We start from the raw sequence: 22,377 nt of genomic DNA on the forward strand, positions 1-22,377 counted from the left end.
CACAATCCCAGACAAAACTATGTTTTGTTTATTATTTTTGTGTTTTTTTCTCTCACCTGAGGATACTAAACTTAAAGTGTTTGTTTTTTAATTCGTCATAGAGAATGTCCGCAATAATATTTCTGTTAGAGTAAATTCATTATCATAAATGAACCACATAAAGAAGGACATGTTATACAATTCACGATTTTAACCGTACGTGTTTTAACCTTTTCACCAAGACGTTCCGGAGGTGATTTTCCAACCAAAACAATCCCCTCCATGTAGCGCCGCAGACTCCCGGCGTAGCATAGAGAGCTACATCGCTGTATCGATAGTCGTGTGTCCGCCGTGACTCCATGTGCCGAGACCTTGTCTACCCGCAACCCGCAGTCGTACGCTGTAGGCCGCCCGGTGGACGACCATGAGTCCGTGCCTGGAAGTGCCTCAAACTTTGGTGAGTTCAGTAGTGTTGTGTAGCATACAGTGGTGTGGTCCAGAGAAAGTGTGGGTTCAGAGTTGAGAGAAAGCAGAGGTGAGTAGGCTAACCTCAGTGGGTCATCCGAGGAAGATGAGATGACGTTTATGGAGTTTAAGTGGTGTGTTCGGTATTTAAGGTAACAATTTGAGATTCGTACAGAAAAAAATGCAAACAAATGCAACAAACTGCTGCAATGGACAATAGACAAACAGTAGACCTAATGATGCGTCAACTCAGAAAAAAGACCATCAAAACATTGGAAAAGTTTCGGTTTAAAGATTCGATTGGCAAGTTTTGAGATTTGAAACTAAAAGCTGAAACAACAACAACTGTTGACCATAAATATCGACTTAATTTTTTTAAATAAATCTTTGAATTGATATATAATTATGTCAGTGTCAGGAGTTTAATTTATTTAAGTGTTTGCTGTTTATCAAAATTGATGTATTTTTTATGTTTAAAGTTGAAAGTCTATTAATTTATGTTATTATGCCAGGGTCAGGCATCCAATTCTTTTTCAGTTTTGATTACATAATAAATATGTTATCATCTGTAATTATTGTAGTAATAAACAGGAAAGAAAAACATTTCGTGTTTAGGTTTTGAAATTCTGGATTCGATTTGTCATATTTCGATTTTGAGATTCAAAATTTCTAATTTGTACCATCACTATGACACTGTAATTACAAAAGTAAGGCAATCCATAAGGCTGGTACATACATTAGTAATGTTATATCTAAGTTCTTCCATCCAAGTTTTCCTAACCAGGGCAAAGCCTTGAATTGTACTTTTAAAACTGTACTAATTTGTAATAAGCTTTAAGTCTCTTTCAGTTCTAGATGTAAAATTAGACCTTGATAATGTTCTGTATGCAACAGACAAATCATTGTAGATTTTTAATTCCACGTGCAATGTTTACGATTTCCTTTTATGGTGCTTGTAATAGTTTGTTTGAGATGGGTAATTAAAAAATAAATAGAAGAATAGTTCAGAAATACATTATGTTTTATTTTAAAAACCATGCAAACATCCAACGATTTTATGTCTGAGATTTTACTGTAATTCTTATGTTTTTCTGTCGTTGCGTTACTGTCGGCTTACTTGAATTTGGTACGGAAATTGTCAATTTAATGTATAAAATATTAGTTCGTCAGTATGCACAAGTTTCTTTGAAATAACCGATAGAGTAAACATGAACTTGTTTCCACAAAAATATTTAGCTAGTCTTTACAGTTTAGTTTAAACGATTAGCAAGTAAATCGTACCGTATATAGTAATTATGCTTTTTGTAATAACTTAATTGTTTTAATTAAAATATTTTCAACATTTGTAACAATAGCTAAAATACCGGTAGGTACATACTAAAGTAATCAATTAAGTTCAAGTAAGAATAATATCAAGAATACTTTATTTAGTATCCTAACTCGTTAAAATAATAACTACAGTAGTATACACTACATTATGCTCTAATTCAAACAATAGGTTGCCTTAGTGTTAATCAACAAATATAACACAATTGATTACAAAATACGTGGTGAGCATGTGCCCTTAGTTGAGGAGTATTTATTCCTTATAATTAATTAACTTTAAATCCTAAAAGCAGACTTATCTGATTTTTAAGTGTGATCCCTGCGTTACTGTGTTAAAGTATTACTGTGTGTTTAAGTTAATCTCGAATAAATTTTACTCTCTTTTATTTTAGGGTAAATATTACAATATACATTTTATCGTTAGTCTTAGTACTGAAGATAAAACAAACACTCAGTATTTTCATTTTCTAAAAATATATCTTTATTTTGTATATAGTTGTATAAATATTTATGTAGAGTACGACACGGCTCTACTATAATAATTTTGGCTGGTGTAACACGGTTAAGTGATTCTTTGCAAAACAAACAGGTCAAAAACAATAATGAGTACATTGCACCTATCACATACCCATTAGATGTACATCAACCGGTTTCAGCGATACATTGCAGCAAATGTCATGGACAAAACGTAGGTACCGCGTTACTCCTTTTTATACCTTTCATGAGGTCCAGTGTAGGACATTAAGTTCATTTGTTGATAACATCATAGTTTTATTTTTGTGGAAAAAGTAAAGGCGTATGAAAACATAACTGCACACTCTTAATTTTAGCACAATTCATTGTAAAAATTGATTCAAAACATATTTATAAAATTTAATTTTAAGACATTCATTGGACTATTTCAATTCTTAGGCCCCAATCATTGAGATGGTTATTGGGTTAATCCTTATGGGTTTAACTTTAATCATAGAATAACCAACATTAAGGGAGTTTTACCTATGCTTTAATGCTGAACAATGACTTATTGTTGTTGGTTTAAAAGGCAGTGGTCCGCAAACGCAACACGAGATGTCAATTTCCTCTCTTTTCAATTTGCAAGGCTAAACTCTAACAAACATGCCAGTTCTAATCCAAACAGCATATGGAAGGGTATAATGTCAGACAGTTCATTAGTGAGCCTACATTTCTAAACCCTATAAAATGTTATGATTGGTTCGCTCAAATCACTTCGCTCGATGACGCGTAACCGGAATGCTGAGGCATCAGAGCTTGAGGTATTCAATTAGACAAATATTTATGTGAATAGTAAATTAATCTGAGGTAAAATTCATAAACCTTTCTGGACTGATTTCTAATGTAAAATAACACAAAAGTTGAAGTAAACACTTGAAGTTTTATTTCACTTATTTTTATTTTTGGAAACTAGACACTGGAATCCCCTAACGCAAAAGGATGTAAACAATGCGATTTTATCAACGGTGTTTGGGTGTCATACAGCGCATCACTTGAAATTCCCGAGAATATTAATGTCGTAAGAAAGTTTCCAAATGATTTTACTAATTTTGAACCAATCTGTGGCCATTGAATCCAGTTTTTATCATTCTAAATTCACATTCACAGTGAATCCACTCTTTCTAGACAACTGTTTCTGGGAGGGGTCCAAGTGAGAAGAAGCCATCATCATTTTACTCGCAAGTAATGTTATTTGACAATGCAAAATATCGACTACAAGTCTTGGTAAAACTTATGGTAGTAATTATTAATTTTTGTACATATCAAAAACTATAACTAACTATAATAGTTGTCAAGCAAGTTATAGGGCTATAGGCCCACTCCCCTTTGGGGTGTCAATGGGAAAATTTGTCTAGAAACTAATTACATAAAATTGTAAAATTACTCCCAACTAAAAGACATGAAATACTGATAAAACTAACATGTCTGTGATTATGAGAGTTTGTCACTGTCACTTGCATGTCGCATGTTTCTTTACACATTGTGCAGGTTATTGACTACCACAGAGCATTGTGCCAAGTCATTGGTCTTACTTGTTGACCGACTGGCAGTGAACCGTATTACCCCTTCACCGTTACTAAGGATTTTCGCACGCCACACCGGCCTGGTTTCCTCGGATGCCGGATGATGGTTTCTTTCAGAGGTTTCACTGTAATTGCATTGCCTGTTGATTTCTTCGCTGTAGGAAGCTGTGCTAGTTAGTAGTTTGGCCTCTTGATCAGATAACAATGGATTCTCTGCCAGTAAGAGTCGTTGAAATAATTGTTCAATCATCAACAGCATAAAGAAGAACATGAAAATATATTTTACTTTGGCGATTTTACTTGTCTTTATGATATTTATTTATTCATTCATTCGTTGACAACTCTAACAGATCAGTAATTTACACATAAAAGATCTGGAATATTTTTATTGACTCAACATGGCTACAAACATATCATTTAATATCGAAGAGCCAAACATAAATGTACAGTAAAAGTTGACATCATAGCTTACCAATAGCGAACCTCTCTTCATAATAAACTAAATCTTGTTTGATTTTATGGTAAACGTGACAATAACCTTATAAAATATTTGCTGCACTAAACATTTTAAAACTCTTCATTTTCATCTGTTGCAAAAACTTTACTAACTCTGCAGTAGCCCTTTCAAGAAACTATTACGAAAACCAGATTTTAAAATCGCAAGTCTGTTAGTTTATTTCCTTTATAACACCTAAGTTCTTCAATTTTCCGCCATCAGAAGGATGTACTGCAGCAGGGACCTTGTGCACAAACCCACAATCGTGTAGCCTTGGCCACGAATCTGCAGAGTAAGCTAATGACACACCATCAAAGTTTATCACACAACCCATCCCGTCAATCCAACGTAGAAGTCATTAGGAGGTTCCATCTTGGTAAACCTGAGTGTTTGTAAAACGTTTAAACATATACACGTGGATAAGCTATATCTGAGATGTTCGTAAATGCATTCTGAAGAATACAACTCGGTTAGATAACAGAGTGGCGACAGTTGGCTTCATTTTTTGCACTTTTCGAAGAATCGAAACTGGACCCAGCTGTCCTTGATTGGACCAATAAAACAACAATCTGGCTAAAGTGACAACTTGTTGAGTTTCCTGTACGAATACTTCACTACAGTCATTTAGCTAAAATTATATCTGGAGGTAGCACTTATAGAGAAAATTCGTGCCTAAAACCATCTAGTGGTGAGGGTAATTACATTAAATTTTCTGTTTAGCTATTTAATTTTTAAAATAAATAAGTATAATTAAAATAGCCATAAAAGAGCGACTCCCACCTTCCTGTAAAGAAACTTCTATCGATTTGGCAAAAGTGTTATCATCAGTCATGTAAAAATTATAATTTAATATCGTAAAATTGTTTTTTATTGGTTAAAGCTTAAATGAAGTTTTCTATTTATAAATTAAAATATTTACATTGTCACCGTACCAATTCCAAGTGGTTGACTCTAAGTAACATATTCATTCTACATCACATAGATATTGTGTTTTTGTGGTTTAAATAAATCAACTAACTACTGTTGTAGTTCTCAATACGTTTTGTGTGAGTGTTGAAATGACTATTACAACAAACCACAGCAGACTATGGAAATTGATTTTACTTGGAGTGAAAGGATGTATGTTGCATGTACGGTACAAGCATGACATTGGAGTAGAAGATTAAGCTAACCAACTAACCAAATGCATGTGATGCATTTGAATGTCGAATATTTAACATAAATTATAAATCACTCATTGTTCTTTTTGTGCAATTGATTGTTCAAATCGCCACCCTATGGGATAAACATCAGTCTCACTGGTTTAGCTCAGTCTTGTATTTGCATCTGATCTTCCTCCTTATTAATAAGGTCTGTTTATATTGTAAATACTAACTACGTTTGGCACAGAAATAATTTTATCGGTAGGTACTCTTTCTATGTAGATCTATGAGCATCATAATCCCATCCGATATAATAAAACACTAATTACTCAGCATGAGCCTTTGTTTATGGATAGAATTTAAAAGTTTATGGTAGAAACATAAAAAGTCAACTATTGATCTGAAGTCACCACGCAAGGTGTGTTCTTTATGGCAGCGAAAATATGAAATAAAATATTTGTATTCGCAAAACAAAACAAAACGTTTATTTTTCACTTCCAACCATATTACATGCCAATACATAATGAATCATGCTAAACTAATTTCAAATAATTTTGAGAATTGAAAAAACTTAGTGGACAGTCTTTAAGTTTCAGTAAAAAGATTGCCAGCATTTATTTGTTCCGGGAGGTCATTGTGTAGATCAAGTAAAGGAAGAATAAAGCATTACAATGTTTAACCCCAAAGAAACTCAATAAACGCTTCCTTCTATGATTCACAACCTCGCGATATGTTTTGTGATGAAAGTAGTGGATTGCCCGAGGCTCTACTACAGCGCAGCCACAGCATCTAGCCTAGTCCTAGGCTCGCGATATGTTGCATAATTTGTCCTTTCCACCGCCAACTGTCGTCGCTGAGTTCAACAACCGTTTCCTCACTGTTACATCGCTACCTCGGTACGATTCGCTCGTGTGACGTGTGACTGACATGTCGTGTGATTGATACGTGGCTCAGTTTCCACACTGGTGCAGTTCGCGTCACGTATAGAACGAAGAAAAAAATAACGGATTCGATTAAAACACTTTAAAATGAACGTTAATGGAAACGTTTCACCTTTCGTAAGAAAATGGGATTGTTTCTTTCTGACGTCAACCGAGAAAGCATCCAAAATTGAAAAGAAACAGCTTGGTTTCGGTCAACTGGTTTGTTGGTCAACTGGCTTGTCGGTCAACTGGTTTGTCGACCAATTGACTTGTCGGTCAATTCCTTTTTAAATACGAACCCTAGAGCCACTGGGGTGGAGTCAGAAAGTCAGATAAGAATAAAATTAGGCCTACTTAGTTTTCCTATTTAATGCCTAAAGAATCAGTGTACCAAATTTCAGTCTCCTAGAAAAAAGTAATGGACATTTCATATGTTGAGTAATTACAGTATACGTTACGCAAAGTATCCGTAGTACACAGTAATTCAAGGCTTTTAGAGAAATGTATTTCTTAACAGCTATGTGTGGAGAGCCGTATCTACTGAGTGTTTATAAACAAACTGATTTGAAGATGTTGTAAACTTAATGTATTATTGATCAGTACGGTACACTGTAGTGACAGTCAACTCAACAATGTGTGTGACAAACCTTCATTTCTTGTTATCTGTGTATGTCAGCTATGAAGATGCAGGTAAAATATTCTTCTTATGTTAAAACTTAATATTAAGTAATTGGGAAATATGAGTAATATAGTCGGAAAATTCGAGTAATATAGCCGGCAAATCTGAGTAGTATAGTCGGGAAATCCGTGATATGTAAATGTCTCCCCCCCTATATTTTTTTTCGTGCGACATCCCTGGATTCATCACCTACTACATTGTCATGGAATTTGGAAGTTAAGAGACATTGACATTTTTCATTAATCTTCGTCTTTAATTACCCGCCCTTTTGTGTTGGCATTGTACGCCTGGATGAGATCGTAAATAATAAAAATGTATTGCTCAAGGCAGATACAACTTGGTAACTTCAAAATTACCACATTGAACAAGTAATCAAGATCTTAGTTTTTTTACGTCCTCACGTTTTCCGGATACAATACTTCAACGAAACAGACGCAAACGTTACCCAGAACCTGGCCACGTATTTAATATGGGAAAGCCCGATCATGATGAATAAGAAATTGTATTCCAACCTTCACACATCCCAGATCTTCAACGAAATCACAATATTTACTGAATAAACACGCAGAACTATTTGAATTTTAAATTGGACGTTTTTCTTCACGTACGGAGGCGATAGTTGTCCTTTGAACAGACAGTGTGTGAGTGTTTGTGTATAGGCGTGCGTGTGTGCAGTCATAATAGTTGTCGAGGCCAAGGCACGGTTGACTAGCAGACAAGTTCATCTATATGCATACCATATTACGATTGGTCGTTGAAGTTCGATTTCCTTATTCACACGTTTTTTAGAAGAAAAAAGTAGAAGGCTAATTTAAACGTGAAAATAAGTTAATTAATTATACACGTAGTTGTTTGTAGGCGTTGCACTGTGTAAAAAACTCGGACATTTGTTCATGAGTTACAGCGCATTACAGACGTAATACCGTAACTCATTAAAATCCACAAGGGTTAAATGTTTTGTATTAAACAATTCTACAAAATTACTGCGCTTTTATATAAAGGTAGGTTAACTGTCTACCCCTCTACTATGTACACGGTGAGCTAGAAGCTAAATTAGCCCCTTTACAACGGGTTGTAATTAAGATGGATTGATTGTTGTCACATTCTCTCCACGGCGTAGTGTGAGCGCCCCAGCATATGAGGATGTTCTAGATTGACATCCTGCTCCTCGCTCCTGCGTCAAACACTAAACTCTCAACTCTGTTCCACATCTACCTGTGGACAAGTCGAAACATAAAATACCGTCCTTGAATACCGTTCTGCTCTTTCGTCTTGGTTCAATGTTACTGTCTAATATGTATTATTTTGATTATAGTTTTGGATGACAAGCAATAGTTAGGTATAGACTGTAACTATTTATCTTACTTACAGTTTAAAAGTTAGGTAAGAAGAGCAAAATATATATTTTATAACATCACAGGTGTTTTAGTTGTCTTTTAGTTGTCATGCCTAAAATATCTCATGGGAGTCTGGGAGTGTATTTTATCCTTTGCGAAGACAAGCAGTGTCAATATTGACTGTTGGTCGCTTTATGTGCTTTGCAATATATTATACAGTCAATAAAACTGCACAAACATCCATAGTCAATGAGTGTACTGAGCATGTCATTGACCTCTGCAAGTAGACATCGCATCCTATTGGATGACACGTATCCAATGACGTTAAAGTATAAAATCCGAATGTCGGGTCACGTTTGGGTGCGTCTGTGTTTGCTAAATCGTTTTCTTTCGTTTTTAGGTTAAATTTTACGGTTTACAACCTGTTAGTTTTGTTTGGCTGTAATAACTGTTAACTTGATAAAACAACCACTACTTACAGAATCGGACCCGACGTCCGACAATCCCCAAAGAGCAATGTCGTCGGAAGGGTCGGATCGGAACTGATTTGGAGTGGAAAGCGTCGGACTAGTGGGTAAGTCCATTTTTAGAGCCTTGCAAAGTAATTTTGTCGGAAGGCGTCGGAGACTTGTCGGATCGGAGAGCGTCGGACTAGTGGGTTTCTGCTTTTTATCGTAGCTACACTAACTGAAGAGAGAATAGTTTCCTTGAACAAACCATAAAGTCAACAATTCACCAGGATTCAATTCCGAATAATTCCACTCCGGTTTGCAACACAAGTAATAACACTATTCAGTGTTGCAATTATACGGGCAGCGATTGTGGTTATCTAGCTGTGCACCAGGGCGAATGACGTAACCGTACAACTACGGGTTTAGTGTGTGTGTTGGTTAGTCTATGGTAGAAGCAAGACAGAGGATACAACTCAGTAAAATGTTACCTACACAGGCCTACTAACATATTTATTTTCTATAATTTCAAAATGTAACATCATAATGAAACAGCAAAGATATTGAAAAAGATTTTTTTTCTCGTATCTACACCAGTGGCATTTTTGTAATGAAGTCAAACGCTAAACATGATATTCATCTAATGCTACAATATTTCTTATTTAACTTAATGAAAACTTCGTGATAGAAGAACATGTACTGGAAACTCTATCTTTAGAATCTCTAAGGCAATAATCTCATGTGACTCAATATGATACGAACATTTAGTCAAAAATTATTCAATTTTAAAAGCTTTCGAAATGAGCATCTAAATGATTACGTTTCAAAATTTCTGAAGACCTATTTATTGGAAGTTTTTAGCAATGTTGAATAATAAAAGTGTGTACACTGTTTCCTGGTGTATTCCTAATGCCAAACATAAATTAAAAGACGCTTGAGGAACTATATTATATGCTCTTTTGCCAGTCTATAATGCACATATTGATATAATGATTATTGATAAATTTGATTAGTATGTATGAACATTAAGTTCAATTATTCATAGAGCATTTAACGCATAAATAGTCAAGTATATTTTATACTTGACAACGAAATGGTGACCATACGAATGCAGCTATTTTAAGCCTAGTATGAATGGAGATGAGTGTGATAGGTGGCGCGATCTTGTAGTCTTGTTAGTGAATAAGGCCGACATGTTCCTTAGACACAGCTGTTAATTTAGCCCATACAATGGCAAGGGACCTACAGTTTATAGTGGAATCCGAACCACATTTTTGCCTTGTAACTAACAAATTTGTCTAATTATCAGGATAGTACTGCGGATCGTCGTAGCACTCACTAGTGCGGACAATAGTATAGTTATTATTAGTAGTAAAGTTATAACATGCTCTATGCTCGTATTCAGTTAATCACGTGGTATTTGGATAAGGTAGTTATGAGGAGTGTATAACCATAGATGAATGAATATACGTTTACGAGTATTATATTAGTCCATCAACTGTATAGTTATGTAATTCGTCCTAGATAAAGATAAATTACGATTCTGAATCACCATCATTGCTTAATACATTTATAATTCCTAAAAGGTAAATAACTTGATGGCCATAATCTTCGATTGTGATCAATAATATCAACAGCCTTATTATCCAGGAACACCCTAATTTGTTTACAGCTGGTTTTCGACCAGTATTGTTACTTCCGGTCTTACATCAACTTTTATTATTCGACCAATATATGTAAAGGTAAATATGATTAATGACTCCGATCACATTTGTAGGTATTGTGTGTCTCGTTTTCCTAATTTGATTTCGATTCGAGACACTACAGGAATGCCCCTTCCTCTGAAAGGACCTTACCCAGTCAAGGTCGAGAAGTGTTAAGGATCTCCGGTGTTAATTCTTGCCACTAGAATTTTAATTCAAACCTCAAGGTCGAATGGCAACAGATTGTAAAACTTTATTGGGCTCTGATTCGACACGGGCTCTTAGAGAGGATATGTCAAAATAACAATATTCATCTTATTGCACTTGTAAAGTTCGATTGTCTATTACAACGCTAAAAGTAAGGTGTGTGGGTATAGATAAATACATCTGTCACATTGACTAAAGCTGTAATCCGTGGTTTATTGTTTTGATATGTTTCAACTTTAGATAAAAAATTAAATAATTAATTTTTAATTTGTATTTAAAATTTGTAACTTGTAATTAAATAGCGGGGTCTTCTTTTTAGATTGCTATTTATTCTGAACTGAGTTTGAGTTTTACATAGAACTTTTTCCAACCCGTAAAATATAACCACTGTAGAGTGTATTCATTCGCCTTGAACTAATCTCCAATCCACGCCACCGATATAGGAAGGCTCGACGCCTTGTAAAATGGATTTAATTTTTATTATAGTTAGAAATATAAAACAAGATGACTCTACTGAGCTTTCTTCAATACTGATACTACGCCCGAGAATTACAATTAGTTCAAAGATATTGACGTAACTCTTGCCCACTTCGGACCTTAGGCTATTTGGGATATTATAAAAACTTATATTAGGTTATAAATAATATTTACTGAAATCCACGTTGTTACGCCCATGCGTTGAACTAATTTGACTTTTCTCTAACTTGTTTCTTGTTTTACTCTTTCTGTCTTCTTAGACAATTTTTAATATCAATAGCGAATTTGGGATTCAAATAAATCAACCCTACACTGATAACATCATCGTGTTCATGTTCATTTATGAGTGAGCAAGCAGCTACATCAGGAAAGCCTGCGACATAAGCATTATCATGTTGATTGTTGTTTGTTGTTTAATGCATGTCATGCTTTCTCGCCAGACACGGACCGCAGCCGAGCATGGTGAGCATGCGCATGGGACACGCTGTCTTCACATGTCGCTTACACTTGTTTTAGACATTAGAAAAACGCATGATGCAAGAACATTTCAATTCAATTAGGCTAACATTAGTATACGACATGAACATATGATTTCTCAAGAAACCGGTTTAGGTTTCTTCTTATCAACATGTCGCTTACTTGCGATAATAGGCTATTCCTTGTGGATGACATAAGTGTGGGCTTCACGCACTTATGTTTATAGGCTTTACAACAAACAGAGAGATGGGTGTGTGTGTGTCCGTAAACGGGATAGCTCGAGATATTTTTGTTCGGTTTTTATTAAATTTTTGAAAAGTTGAATGAGTCCAACAGCAAGATCGGGTCCTGGGAACGGGCTATTATTTGGGTTTTGAAATTTTCAACAAGATTTTTAATTTCTTCCTCTTAACAAACTCAAATACCCAATTTTCATTTAAGCCATCATTCAAAGCTCAAAACCAAAGAATATTGTGTATTGAAGTGTTGTACTACAATTTATTAATTTGGTAAAGGAGAAAAAAATACATTTTAATGACCACGTTATTGTTAAGGAGGACAAGAAAAAGTTGTAGTTTCCTTGTGTTTATGGATATGAGTAAACTCGTATGTGGGTCAGATTTGGCAAATTTATTTTTTTAATTCTTTAAGGTTTGGTCAAAAACACTTTTTATTTTCCCGTAGCAGTAAACATAAGCACTTCTAAAATCTAATGCTATTTAATGGAGATTCTTTTTGTCTCTGAAATTTAAATCTATCAAGCTCGTATTGGTGATGTTCTGGCCAAATTTCCATAAAATTGTTGTGTTGGTGGGAAGCAATAGCTGTGTCCTTAATTTCAACTACCCTAATTTCAACTACCTTAATATCAAATACCTGAATTTAAACTACCCAATTCAATTACCTTATTTTCAACAACATACCTTAATTTCAGATACCGTAATATCACTTTTAGTTAGTGTTGTTAGAACGAATGTATTTAAATTTAATAATATTCAATTTGAAAGAAAATAACTAATGTAATACCAAGAAGTGTTGTTATGGTGGCTAAACTGTTACGAAATATATTCCCAAAGTTGAAACTTTTAATTGCCATGTTATTCTTATGGTGAATAAATAAATTGTTTTAGTTCCTTGTTTATGAAAATTGTAAGATTTAATTTGATAATTTGTTTATTTCATACTAATCTATCAATATTTAAAATCACACTCTCTTACCTTCCCTGTATAGCAGCAAATCTAAGTACTCATTATAATTAGAGTTAATTAAAGTGGAAATAAATCTGACTATTTTGGGGGAATATTTTTGTGAAAGATCCAACTACGTAAATGGAATTCACTTAGTCTCCAAGTTTGCTGCCATTGGGGTGGCATCATTCTGTAATTCAAATTTTGGATCTAAAATGTTTCTTATAATTTTACGTTCTTTTTGTAATTTTTGTAGAACAATTTGTGTGTAGAATAAGAGTTTCGCTAACGGATACATATATGAATTTGAACGGATGATGAATTTGGCCACTGGTGACCTCAAAACGAAAAATAAATTCGGTCCCGAGGACAGGTCTTACCATGAGACCTTCTGCTTCGGTAATACTGCAGCTGTAGCTCATTCCCTATATGGGAAATTCACTAATGGATAACCAATACAAAGAGTTGACAAGTGTAGCCTATCACATTAATGTTTAGTAGATGGTATGATCAAGTTGTCCTGTAAATTTATTGTGACTCATTTTCAAAATAAGTTGTTAGTTTTTTGTTGACCTCCTGATAACAAAAGGCCTTTAAAAATTGTACATCACACGATTCCCATGCGATGTACACAATATTTCGATTAACGCATTTGGTTGGACTGGAAGAGCAAAACAGGAATGCCTAGTCTGGCCAAATGTAATATCAAAGGACCTTGCGAGACATCTTTCTTATATCCGAAGAAAGAAACGCGAATAAGTTATGAAATTAATTGAAAACTTAATTAACTATTGTAAATATCTATATTTATCAGTTTTTTTTACCAAACTTAAAGTATTTACACGGATTGTGTCACAAATATAACGTTTTTATATGTCCACTCAAGGGTTTGAAGGTAAATTTCATATTACCCGACATCTAGTGGATTTCAACACAACTGTGTGGTTATAGTTGCCATATGTACCGCCAAGCACGCACGATACACCCGTGTAGCTTTTGCAGCGCCTGCATATTTTAAACGTGTAAAGCGTACACTTCTGCGTAGCGGTAGCTCATCGTCTTTAGTTGAAGGCGTTCACTTGACGAGTCGCGATATTGTTATCGACACCGCTTTTAATTTTGTAAATTATTGTTATGTGAGGACATGACCTACAAATTAATTACTGTATAGCAATTGAAACAATAACCATCCATTGATTTATTCCTTCATCAGATATAAATAATTGTGTTAGTATATTTATTGAAGGTTATGCAGTTGAGAAATAAAATCGATGGATTATTGAGATGTTAGTATGGAGCTGGAAAAAAACCAAGTGAAGATGTTTTCTCATTTAATTGAGTAATGAGGATATACAATAACTGACATTCGAGGCGTTTAGAAAACAGACATAACATATTTTTATTGGCAAGCAAACTATTTTTCATCATTAGATACTGATTGCTAGAGGTTGCGAGTTGGAGCTGACTTGCATGGAAATTAAATTCGTTCTAGAGTTAATTAAAAAAAATAACTCTTAAATTGGGAATTATGAAAACGGTACTGTATGTAATATGTATTTCCATCGCTCGTTTTCATCTAGAGGCAAGAGCAAACTCGCAAGTTCACAATTTTACCAAAACTGTATAATCACCACAGCATTTTGTTGGTTATTTTATTGTCGCGTATAACTTTAAAGAAAAGTGTACGGTTCGTGATGATTTTATTACAAAATTGCGTAGGCCTATTGGTGTTTATCCTACTAATCAAATAAACTCGTTGTACGATGTAATACGTTACAGTAATAAAAAGAATATTGAAGTAGACTAACATTTACCCATCATAGTTAGGCTACTTTAACACTTGGCTTTAACTATTCACAGTCTTCGCTAACTCCAAGTAAATATTATAATAAAATTTATAATATTTGTTTAAACCACAGGCTATATACCATTAATTAATATTGTCTATTATCTGTGTCCAAACATACTTTATTACCGACTTAGACGTGCAAGGTTTTCTAGGACAGAATTTTGGATGCTAGCGCAGTCAACGGTTTGATAAATAACCACGTTATCATACCAGGGGCCAGTGGGCCAGTCCCCAGTTGTTGATCAACAGATTGACAGAATACCGTATACTAAGTTAGTGTTAGTGTTGATTCTAAAAATATACATCTTTGTTATGTAAAGATAAAATATTATACCAAGAAACTCTTTGAACTATGATTGATTTTCTATTAGATATAATATATCAATAATAATAAACATGAATACAATTTCATAATATATGAAATCTTGTTTCAGAGCTGTGATATCGAGAAAGGCATCCACGATCAAGAAGGCTGTGAAACAGAGAAACCAAACAGCTGTGTTGACATTCCTGTGTCATCTGCTCACGCTCTACCCGTGCGTCCACGTCTACGTCACTTCTTCATAGTTGTTTTCAAAATAGTCGCAGTGGTTCTTCTCCTGACAGTATTAACTTTTACTATATGGTATTTCTTTGGTTGGATGATTGCCTTCGAGTTGATAATTGTCGCCATTGTAGCCATTTTGGCTGCTGGTGGAGGAATAAAATGGTTGAAAATAATTTACAAAACCCTACCAAGGGATTTGACGTAAGTACACAATTCCTTTTTACATAAGCCTAATGTATAGACCGCGGTGAAAGTTCTTAAGCAATTCCATGTGAATTCCTAGACGAAATTAGAAAAGTATGTCTCAAGGTTCTGCTAAAATTTCTTTAAGTCAATTATAACAACATTGGTTTAAATTTTAGGTTAAGGATAAGTTAAGAAGTAGGCCCAAGTTAACTTATAGTGCAATTTTTAATTCCACAACAAAATAAAATTTGTATCTTTAGTATTTTTTGAATCCCCACTTTGTGCACTTCACAAATTATATTATATTGATATGGATAATGTTTCTAAACATATAAAACAAAATGGAATGTCCGTTAAAATAAAAACAAGTTTTTTTATCGATGACAATTGTGGGTACACTTCCATATCTGTTGGCACAAACAACCGAATGAAAATATCGATCGATATATCGTTTCGGTTAGTTAGGTAAGGTTAACCTAACCTAACTAACCAAACGAAATATTGAATTAAACAATTGAATAATCAATATTACTCATTCGGTTGTTTGTGCCAACAGATATGGAAGCGCTGTAGACAATTGCTATTGGTAGTAAAACAATGAAAACCCACAAAATAACAAGATAAATCAAGCCCATTATACTCTTCAATGTTTTTGGCCACCGATTTGAGACAAAAATGTAGCTTTTCAAATTCTTTGCTATTTAAAGATGAAACAAACAGTGTGGGATAAAAATATTTAATGTTTGAAAATTTGGTGTAGTGTAAAAAAGTATAGCCTACCTCAGTTATCGCCAAACCCTTAATTTTATCATTGGATCATGCTGGTGGTTTGCAAACTCATTTAGACTAAGGGTGTCCTTAGCATCTAACTTCCTCTATGCCTAACTTTATTCGTCTATATTGTAGACCCTAATTAAATATCTAACTTAAATTATGAGAACAATTTTTTAATGTTTGGCAGAAATCTAATTATTCTTTATATTGTATTGCTTAGCCTACTTGCATGCTTACTTACCTACCGTACCTAAATTAATTTGATCTAGGATTAGGTTTTTATTTTTTACCTACCGGTATTCTTCTAAGTTGTGATAAAAATATTGTTCTGGTCTAGTACTTTAAAAGATAATATTGAGAACCCTTTTATCAATAGGCTATCGTGTGTTTTGCACTACAACTCCTCATCTGATAACTTATCTTTGTTTACCCAACAGTGACCTGCTTTCAAGTTCATTGGCATTAACTTTAGACATCCATTCATAATTAATACAAATTCCAGACGTTCCAAAATTATAAAATTTCCTATATTTGTCGGTTAATTTATTTTAAGGGTTGTTGAATTAATCATGCTAATGCACATGAAGATGCCACACTGAGCGGCGAAATGCGCATAGAATAATTTCAACATCCTACAAGACCTTCGGGATAAATAGGTAGCCTAAATAAATTAGTATTTAAATAGGCCTACTTAATTAGATGTTTGGTTACATCATATAGAAGAAAGTCATAATGTAAATCTACCTTCCATTTACTTCTACATGAATCTGTTATCCAACTACAGCTTACTATTATCTAAGGTCTTGTTTTATGCCTCTCAAGAACCTAACTGAACTTTTGTCTTTCAGAGCCCTGCAAAGGTATATAAGGTTCCTATGGAGTGTACGAGTTTTAAAAACCAAAGATATGAACATTGGTGACATTTTTGCCAAACATGTTGAGAAGAGACCAAACGATATCTGTTTCATATTTGAAGACACCGAATGGACATTTTTAGAGGTAAATTAGATTAAGCCTAAACCACCTCATTTATAGCCTATTAATTTTGATTCCTTTTGTAATTTTAATATAATTTGCTTTAGGCCTATTGCCCTCAACACAGCCTTTACAAACTCGTTTTTATAATGGTTGCAAAGTGGCACTTTGCACTCTTGTTACACATTGTATTTTTCCTATAGTTACTATAAAGCATATAAAAAAATTAGTCTTTCAAACACTATAACACACGTGTTTAGGTAAGGTTAAATCCAAGCGTTAAACAAAATGGGAAATGCTGGACCAGCTGATCGAAATCGTAGTATCTTAAAATGTTGCCAACCTATTTCCAAGTGTACGTACGTATTACGTGCCTAATAAAATCACAGTGTTTTGTGTTGTTTGGTTAAAATACTGAAGTGGGGCAAAAAAAAAGAATGCAGCAAAAGTAAGAAGACGATTCATCAATTAACAAATTCTTGTACTATAATCAGTGCAATGAAGCCCACTTTGTCAGGTGACTGTAAGAAAAATATATTTTTTTTACTACAGTACGGTCCACGAGAGTCTGCAGTTGAGGGTGGAGCCTATTTACCACGTGACTTTGAAGGAGCCAATGAAGACTGTGCGGTGTTGCCAAATCTAACCAGCTGATTTGAAAATATTGTTTAGTATATTTTAATTAGTGGTTATTTAATTAGTAGTTAATTAGTATTATATTTTAATTGGTATTGGCTTCCGCCAACTTCAGACTCTCGCTGCTCCTAGTATAGTTACCCTACCTGTTTATTTGGCTTAATCATACTTTTATTTAATTAATTTAATGTACGTCAGGTGGAGGAGTTCAGCAACAAAGTAGCCAATGTGTTCAAGTCGCAAGGACTCGTGAATGGTGACGCAGTGGCCCTCATGATGGACAATCGGCCGGAGTTTGTGTGTTTCTGGCTGGGTCTGTCCAAGATAGGAGTTGTGACAGCTTTAATCAACACCAACCTACGCCAGTCATCGCTCTCACATAGCATCAATGTGGCCAACTGCAAGTGTTTCATCTACTCCTCCGTGTTCAGTGAAGGTAATTGACTTTTTTATGTTTGTTGCTAAGTTTACAGTAAAGCCTCTTTTTAATTGCATCCTTTTATACCTGAACCTGAGCTAACCAAGACTGTAACGAAATGATGACATCAATTCAAAATTAGCTGGGCAACGGGAACTATGTGCCATGGCGCATGATAACCTGACAGCTACCGACAATATTAATAATTATAATATGAATAGTTACTTACGTAGTTGCCATATAAGATATCAGATGTATTTATTTCATGCTGTACATGTTTCAAATCAATGACAGTTCACCTTCAGCAGCATTTATTATAAATTAAAATCACATTGCAATACATTACGTCGTGTGTATAAATATCTAACAAGCATTGTGCAAAGTGATTTTTAGTTAAATTAATAAATGCTCCTGATGATGAACTGTCATTGGTTCGAAACAAGTACAGCATGAAATAAATATGTCTGATATCTTATATGGCAACTACGAAAGTAGTTAAAATTAACCCTTCATGGGTGTCTTTGATTTTAAAACAAGATTGGTGACAGACAGAGATTTTTCTGGGTATTGAAACATTAGACAATGTTTTTTATTCATATATACCTAATTAAACCATGTACAATCAATAAAATTGTCTATGAAATCTTTAAAAACTTTACATAGGCTATTTGTAAAGTTTTAACATATTTTTAAGTAATATTATAAATATTTTACTTTACATATATTTATTAAAATACATAGCACAAAAAAACCACACTATCTGAAATCTGCCGCTCGATCTGCGACTCATAGAGCCAGGCTCCTTGCTACCTTACTATTCAGGCTTCAACTGATTAGTATGGGGTTTTGGGGGGGGGGGGGAGGTGTAAGAGCAAAATAATATTCAATCGGTTCCTAGAAAGATGCAAGTGAGATACTGTTACTCCTAAAACTGCCGGCCAGCAATAACACATATTTTTATATAAAAACAAATGGGAAAACTCTATGGTGTCACCGATGAAGAGTTAATATTGTAATGAAAATTAAGGCTGTGTGATTTAAAAACACAATTAATGTTTACTAAAATCTATTAAATGGAAAATACTTTTAATTCTATACATATTGCATCTTTGTTAAGAGAATACTTGTATGTTCATATACCTAGTTATTTTACAGCTTATAAAGCCGTACGCAAGTGTCTCGTAACTACAACACTAATAAATTTATTTTTCCAACTGCATAAATAAACAGTCCAGAATAATTATGCTACATGACTTAGCCACATTGCCCAACATCAATTATTCGTTTCGCTCTTATGCTAGTCATTCTATATTTTCGCTTGCCTATTATATACTGTAGTTGCATGGTAAAACATTGCTTAAATATTACTTGGCATCACTTTGATCATGGTATGTAAATGTTTTCTTCTTGAAATTAGTTTTAACTGACCATACCACAATAAATATTGTTTTTCACACTACTATTTTTTTTTAAGATTTTTTAAGACTGGCAATTTCATCTATATTTTGCAATTTCAAATAGTTTTAAAATGGTTGCTGATTATTTTAATATTTACTGTGGTAATACAAGACACATTACCAGTAAATAGTTACAGTTAAAAATTGATGAATTGTTCCCTAGACTCAGTTTAGTTGCAATGATTACTCATACATGCTAGCCTGGACTGTGCTGGTCTGTAGTTGCTGAGAGATACGTCTTGTACAGTTATGCTGAGTAATGCCAGACAACATGTTTCTCAGAACTTTCCAGTCACTGTTTAGCTAATCACTGTGATGACTAATAGAAATTATTTACCACCTTTGTTTTCACAATCAACTCTGTAAATATGTTCTGTGCTGAGTTGTTTGATTAACTACTTTCTACATGTCAGCTTAGTATTTTTTTACATACATTCTATTACAACTTTCAATCTAAATAGATTTTTTAAACTTTATTGTTTCATGATAATTCCTCCATAGGCTGTAAATAATTATTTTATCTTTAGGTCAATATTCCTCCAAAAGCTGTAATTAATTATTAAATCTGTAGGCCAATTTGAAATAAAAATGAGAATTGTACATAGCACTCAAAAACTCATTAACTGTGTGATTATTTTGTTTCTTGTATACAACCACTGCATTGAATGTGTTTGAAGTGCTACTAAATGTTTTTCTTATTACCAGTACTCGTAATAAACACATACTAAAACATTATTTATTTTGACAAAAAATAGAAATGCAAAATATAATTCCAAGAAAATAATACCCCCGCCGCAGCAAACCTGCAGACTAAGCGAATTTCAACTCGTCTTATTACATTTTTGCTCAAATATTTCCATAAATAAGACATATTTTTATCCCCTATTTAAATAACATTAGATTTAACGAGTGCTTAGGTTTGCTGCTACGAGAAAGGTAAAAAGTGTTTTTTGACTATATGTCAATAGTATAGGATGAAATAAATAAATTTGCCAAATTTTATCAATATATATCCATAAACAAGTAAACTACAACAATGTTCATTTTCTCCATAAGAATAACATGGGAATTTTAAATTACACTATTTTTTAATTTTCTCCGTGACCGTTAGGCATACAACAGCGCTTCAATATACTAAATTATTTATTTTTTTAAGCTCTACAAAACGGTTTAAAAAGAAATTGCAAACTTTTTTATTTTTAGGGTCAAAAATGGGAAAACCCTATTTTTACCCCATAATACCCCCCGTAAACCCCCGTTCCCATAGTCCGATCATGCTGGTTCGCGAACTCGTTTGAATAAACGTAGGTTTACACGTTTATACCAAATTTCATCGAAATCGGATCATTTTTGCTCGAGTTATCGCGCTAACGGACACATATATAAATATATATATATATGAATTTGAACGATTAGTGTTTTTGGCCTCTGGGGACATCAAAATGAAAAAGCAAATCGGTCCCGCGCCCAGGTCTTACCATGAGACCTACGGTAATAGCTACTTCCCTATAGGGAAATTCGCTAAATTCCCTATAGGGAAATTCACTAAATACTTCCCTATAGGGAAATTCGCTAAAAAATATGAATTATGCATGTACAAACTGCCCCAATAATTATTTAAAATTTGTATTTCCATTTTAATTGAGTATGAGTGTATAGTCAATGGTATGAATCAGTATTAAAACATTATGTACATTTTATTTATCTTGGTCATTGTTACTTGTTGCTATCTCACTTTAAAGAAGGAAAAGTACCATTTAAAAAAGTCTGTTGTTTAAAAAATTTAAGTACCGTACTAAAAAAAATATTGTTTGTTTGTATACACTATTGATATAAATTGCATGACCATCGGTTTTTACTGATGTGTCAATGCCAAAACTGATAGATTTGATATCGATACTGATGCACCTGAAAAATCAATTACCGATTCTTAATATCAATACCATTTGTTCATAGTTTAACGAAATTTGCTGAATGGATTGGTTATACTACACCATCTCCTCTCTTTATGTCCTTACATACAGTATTTTTGAGGTAACGTTATCATCGTCTCCCGTGTTTGCAACAAACAAAATCATGTTCATCTCTTACGGTTATGTGGACATTTTCATTGTCTCCCACCATCGCGTCAAAATTAAGATCAACTCCTACAGCTATGTAAACATCATTATTGTCTTTATGTCAGGTTGTTAAGATATCGTCATCGTCCTGCGACTGCTGCAAAGTTCTTTTTTTAATAATATTTATAGTTATGGCTAAGTTTATGCATAGAATTTTATTAAATAATTATCAAAGATTGATTGATTTATTAGTCAAACAACCAAAGCTCTGAACAATCAAAACAGAGCTCTTGAGAAGAACCATAACTTTTCTAATCTCAAACGTAACATTTATGTTGCAGCTGTTCAGGAGGTGGCCTCTTCTATAGGCAATGTGCGTCGCTACAACTGGAGCCCGTCAACACGGCCGGTGTCTACTGTTCAGGAGGGCGAAGAGACTCAACTAGAGGATGTACTGAAGTCAACCCCTTCCACAACACCCACCCCTAGTAGCAAAGTGGGCTTCAATGATAAACTGTTGTACATCTACACTTCAGGCACCACAGGTCTACCTAAGGCAGCAAACATTACGCACTGCAGGTAGGTTGAGTG

General features: G+C 34.0%; 1 protein-coding gene across 1 annotated transcript in view; it reads left to right on the top strand.

The window, feature by feature from the left end:
- The first annotated feature begins 305 nt into the window (after nt 1–305).
- Nucleotides 306–22,377, top strand: part of LOC128999721 (long-chain fatty acid transport protein 4-like) — a 32,102-nt gene continuing 10,030 nt past the window's right edge. The window contains exons 1-5 of the mRNA XM_054426370.1: nt 306–436; nt 15,168–15,481; nt 17,089–17,239; nt 18,050–18,287; nt 22,128–22,365. Of these exons, the coding sequence (XP_054282345.1) occupies nt 404–436; nt 15,168–15,481; nt 17,089–17,239; nt 18,050–18,287; nt 22,128–22,365 (974 nt within the window). The 5' untranslated portion in view covers nt 306–403. The remainder of the gene's footprint in view (nt 437–15,167; nt 15,482–17,088; nt 17,240–18,049; nt 18,288–22,127; nt 22,366–22,377) is intronic.

The sequence above is a fragment of the Macrosteles quadrilineatus genome, unplaced genomic scaffold (assembly GCF_028750875.1).
Source record: "Macrosteles quadrilineatus isolate MER2022 unplaced genomic scaffold, UCM_ALF_1.0 Scaffold_8__2_contigs__length_117827958, whole genome shotgun sequence".
NCBI classification, from domain to species: domain Eukaryota; kingdom Metazoa; phylum Arthropoda; class Insecta; order Hemiptera; family Cicadellidae; genus Macrosteles; species Macrosteles quadrilineatus.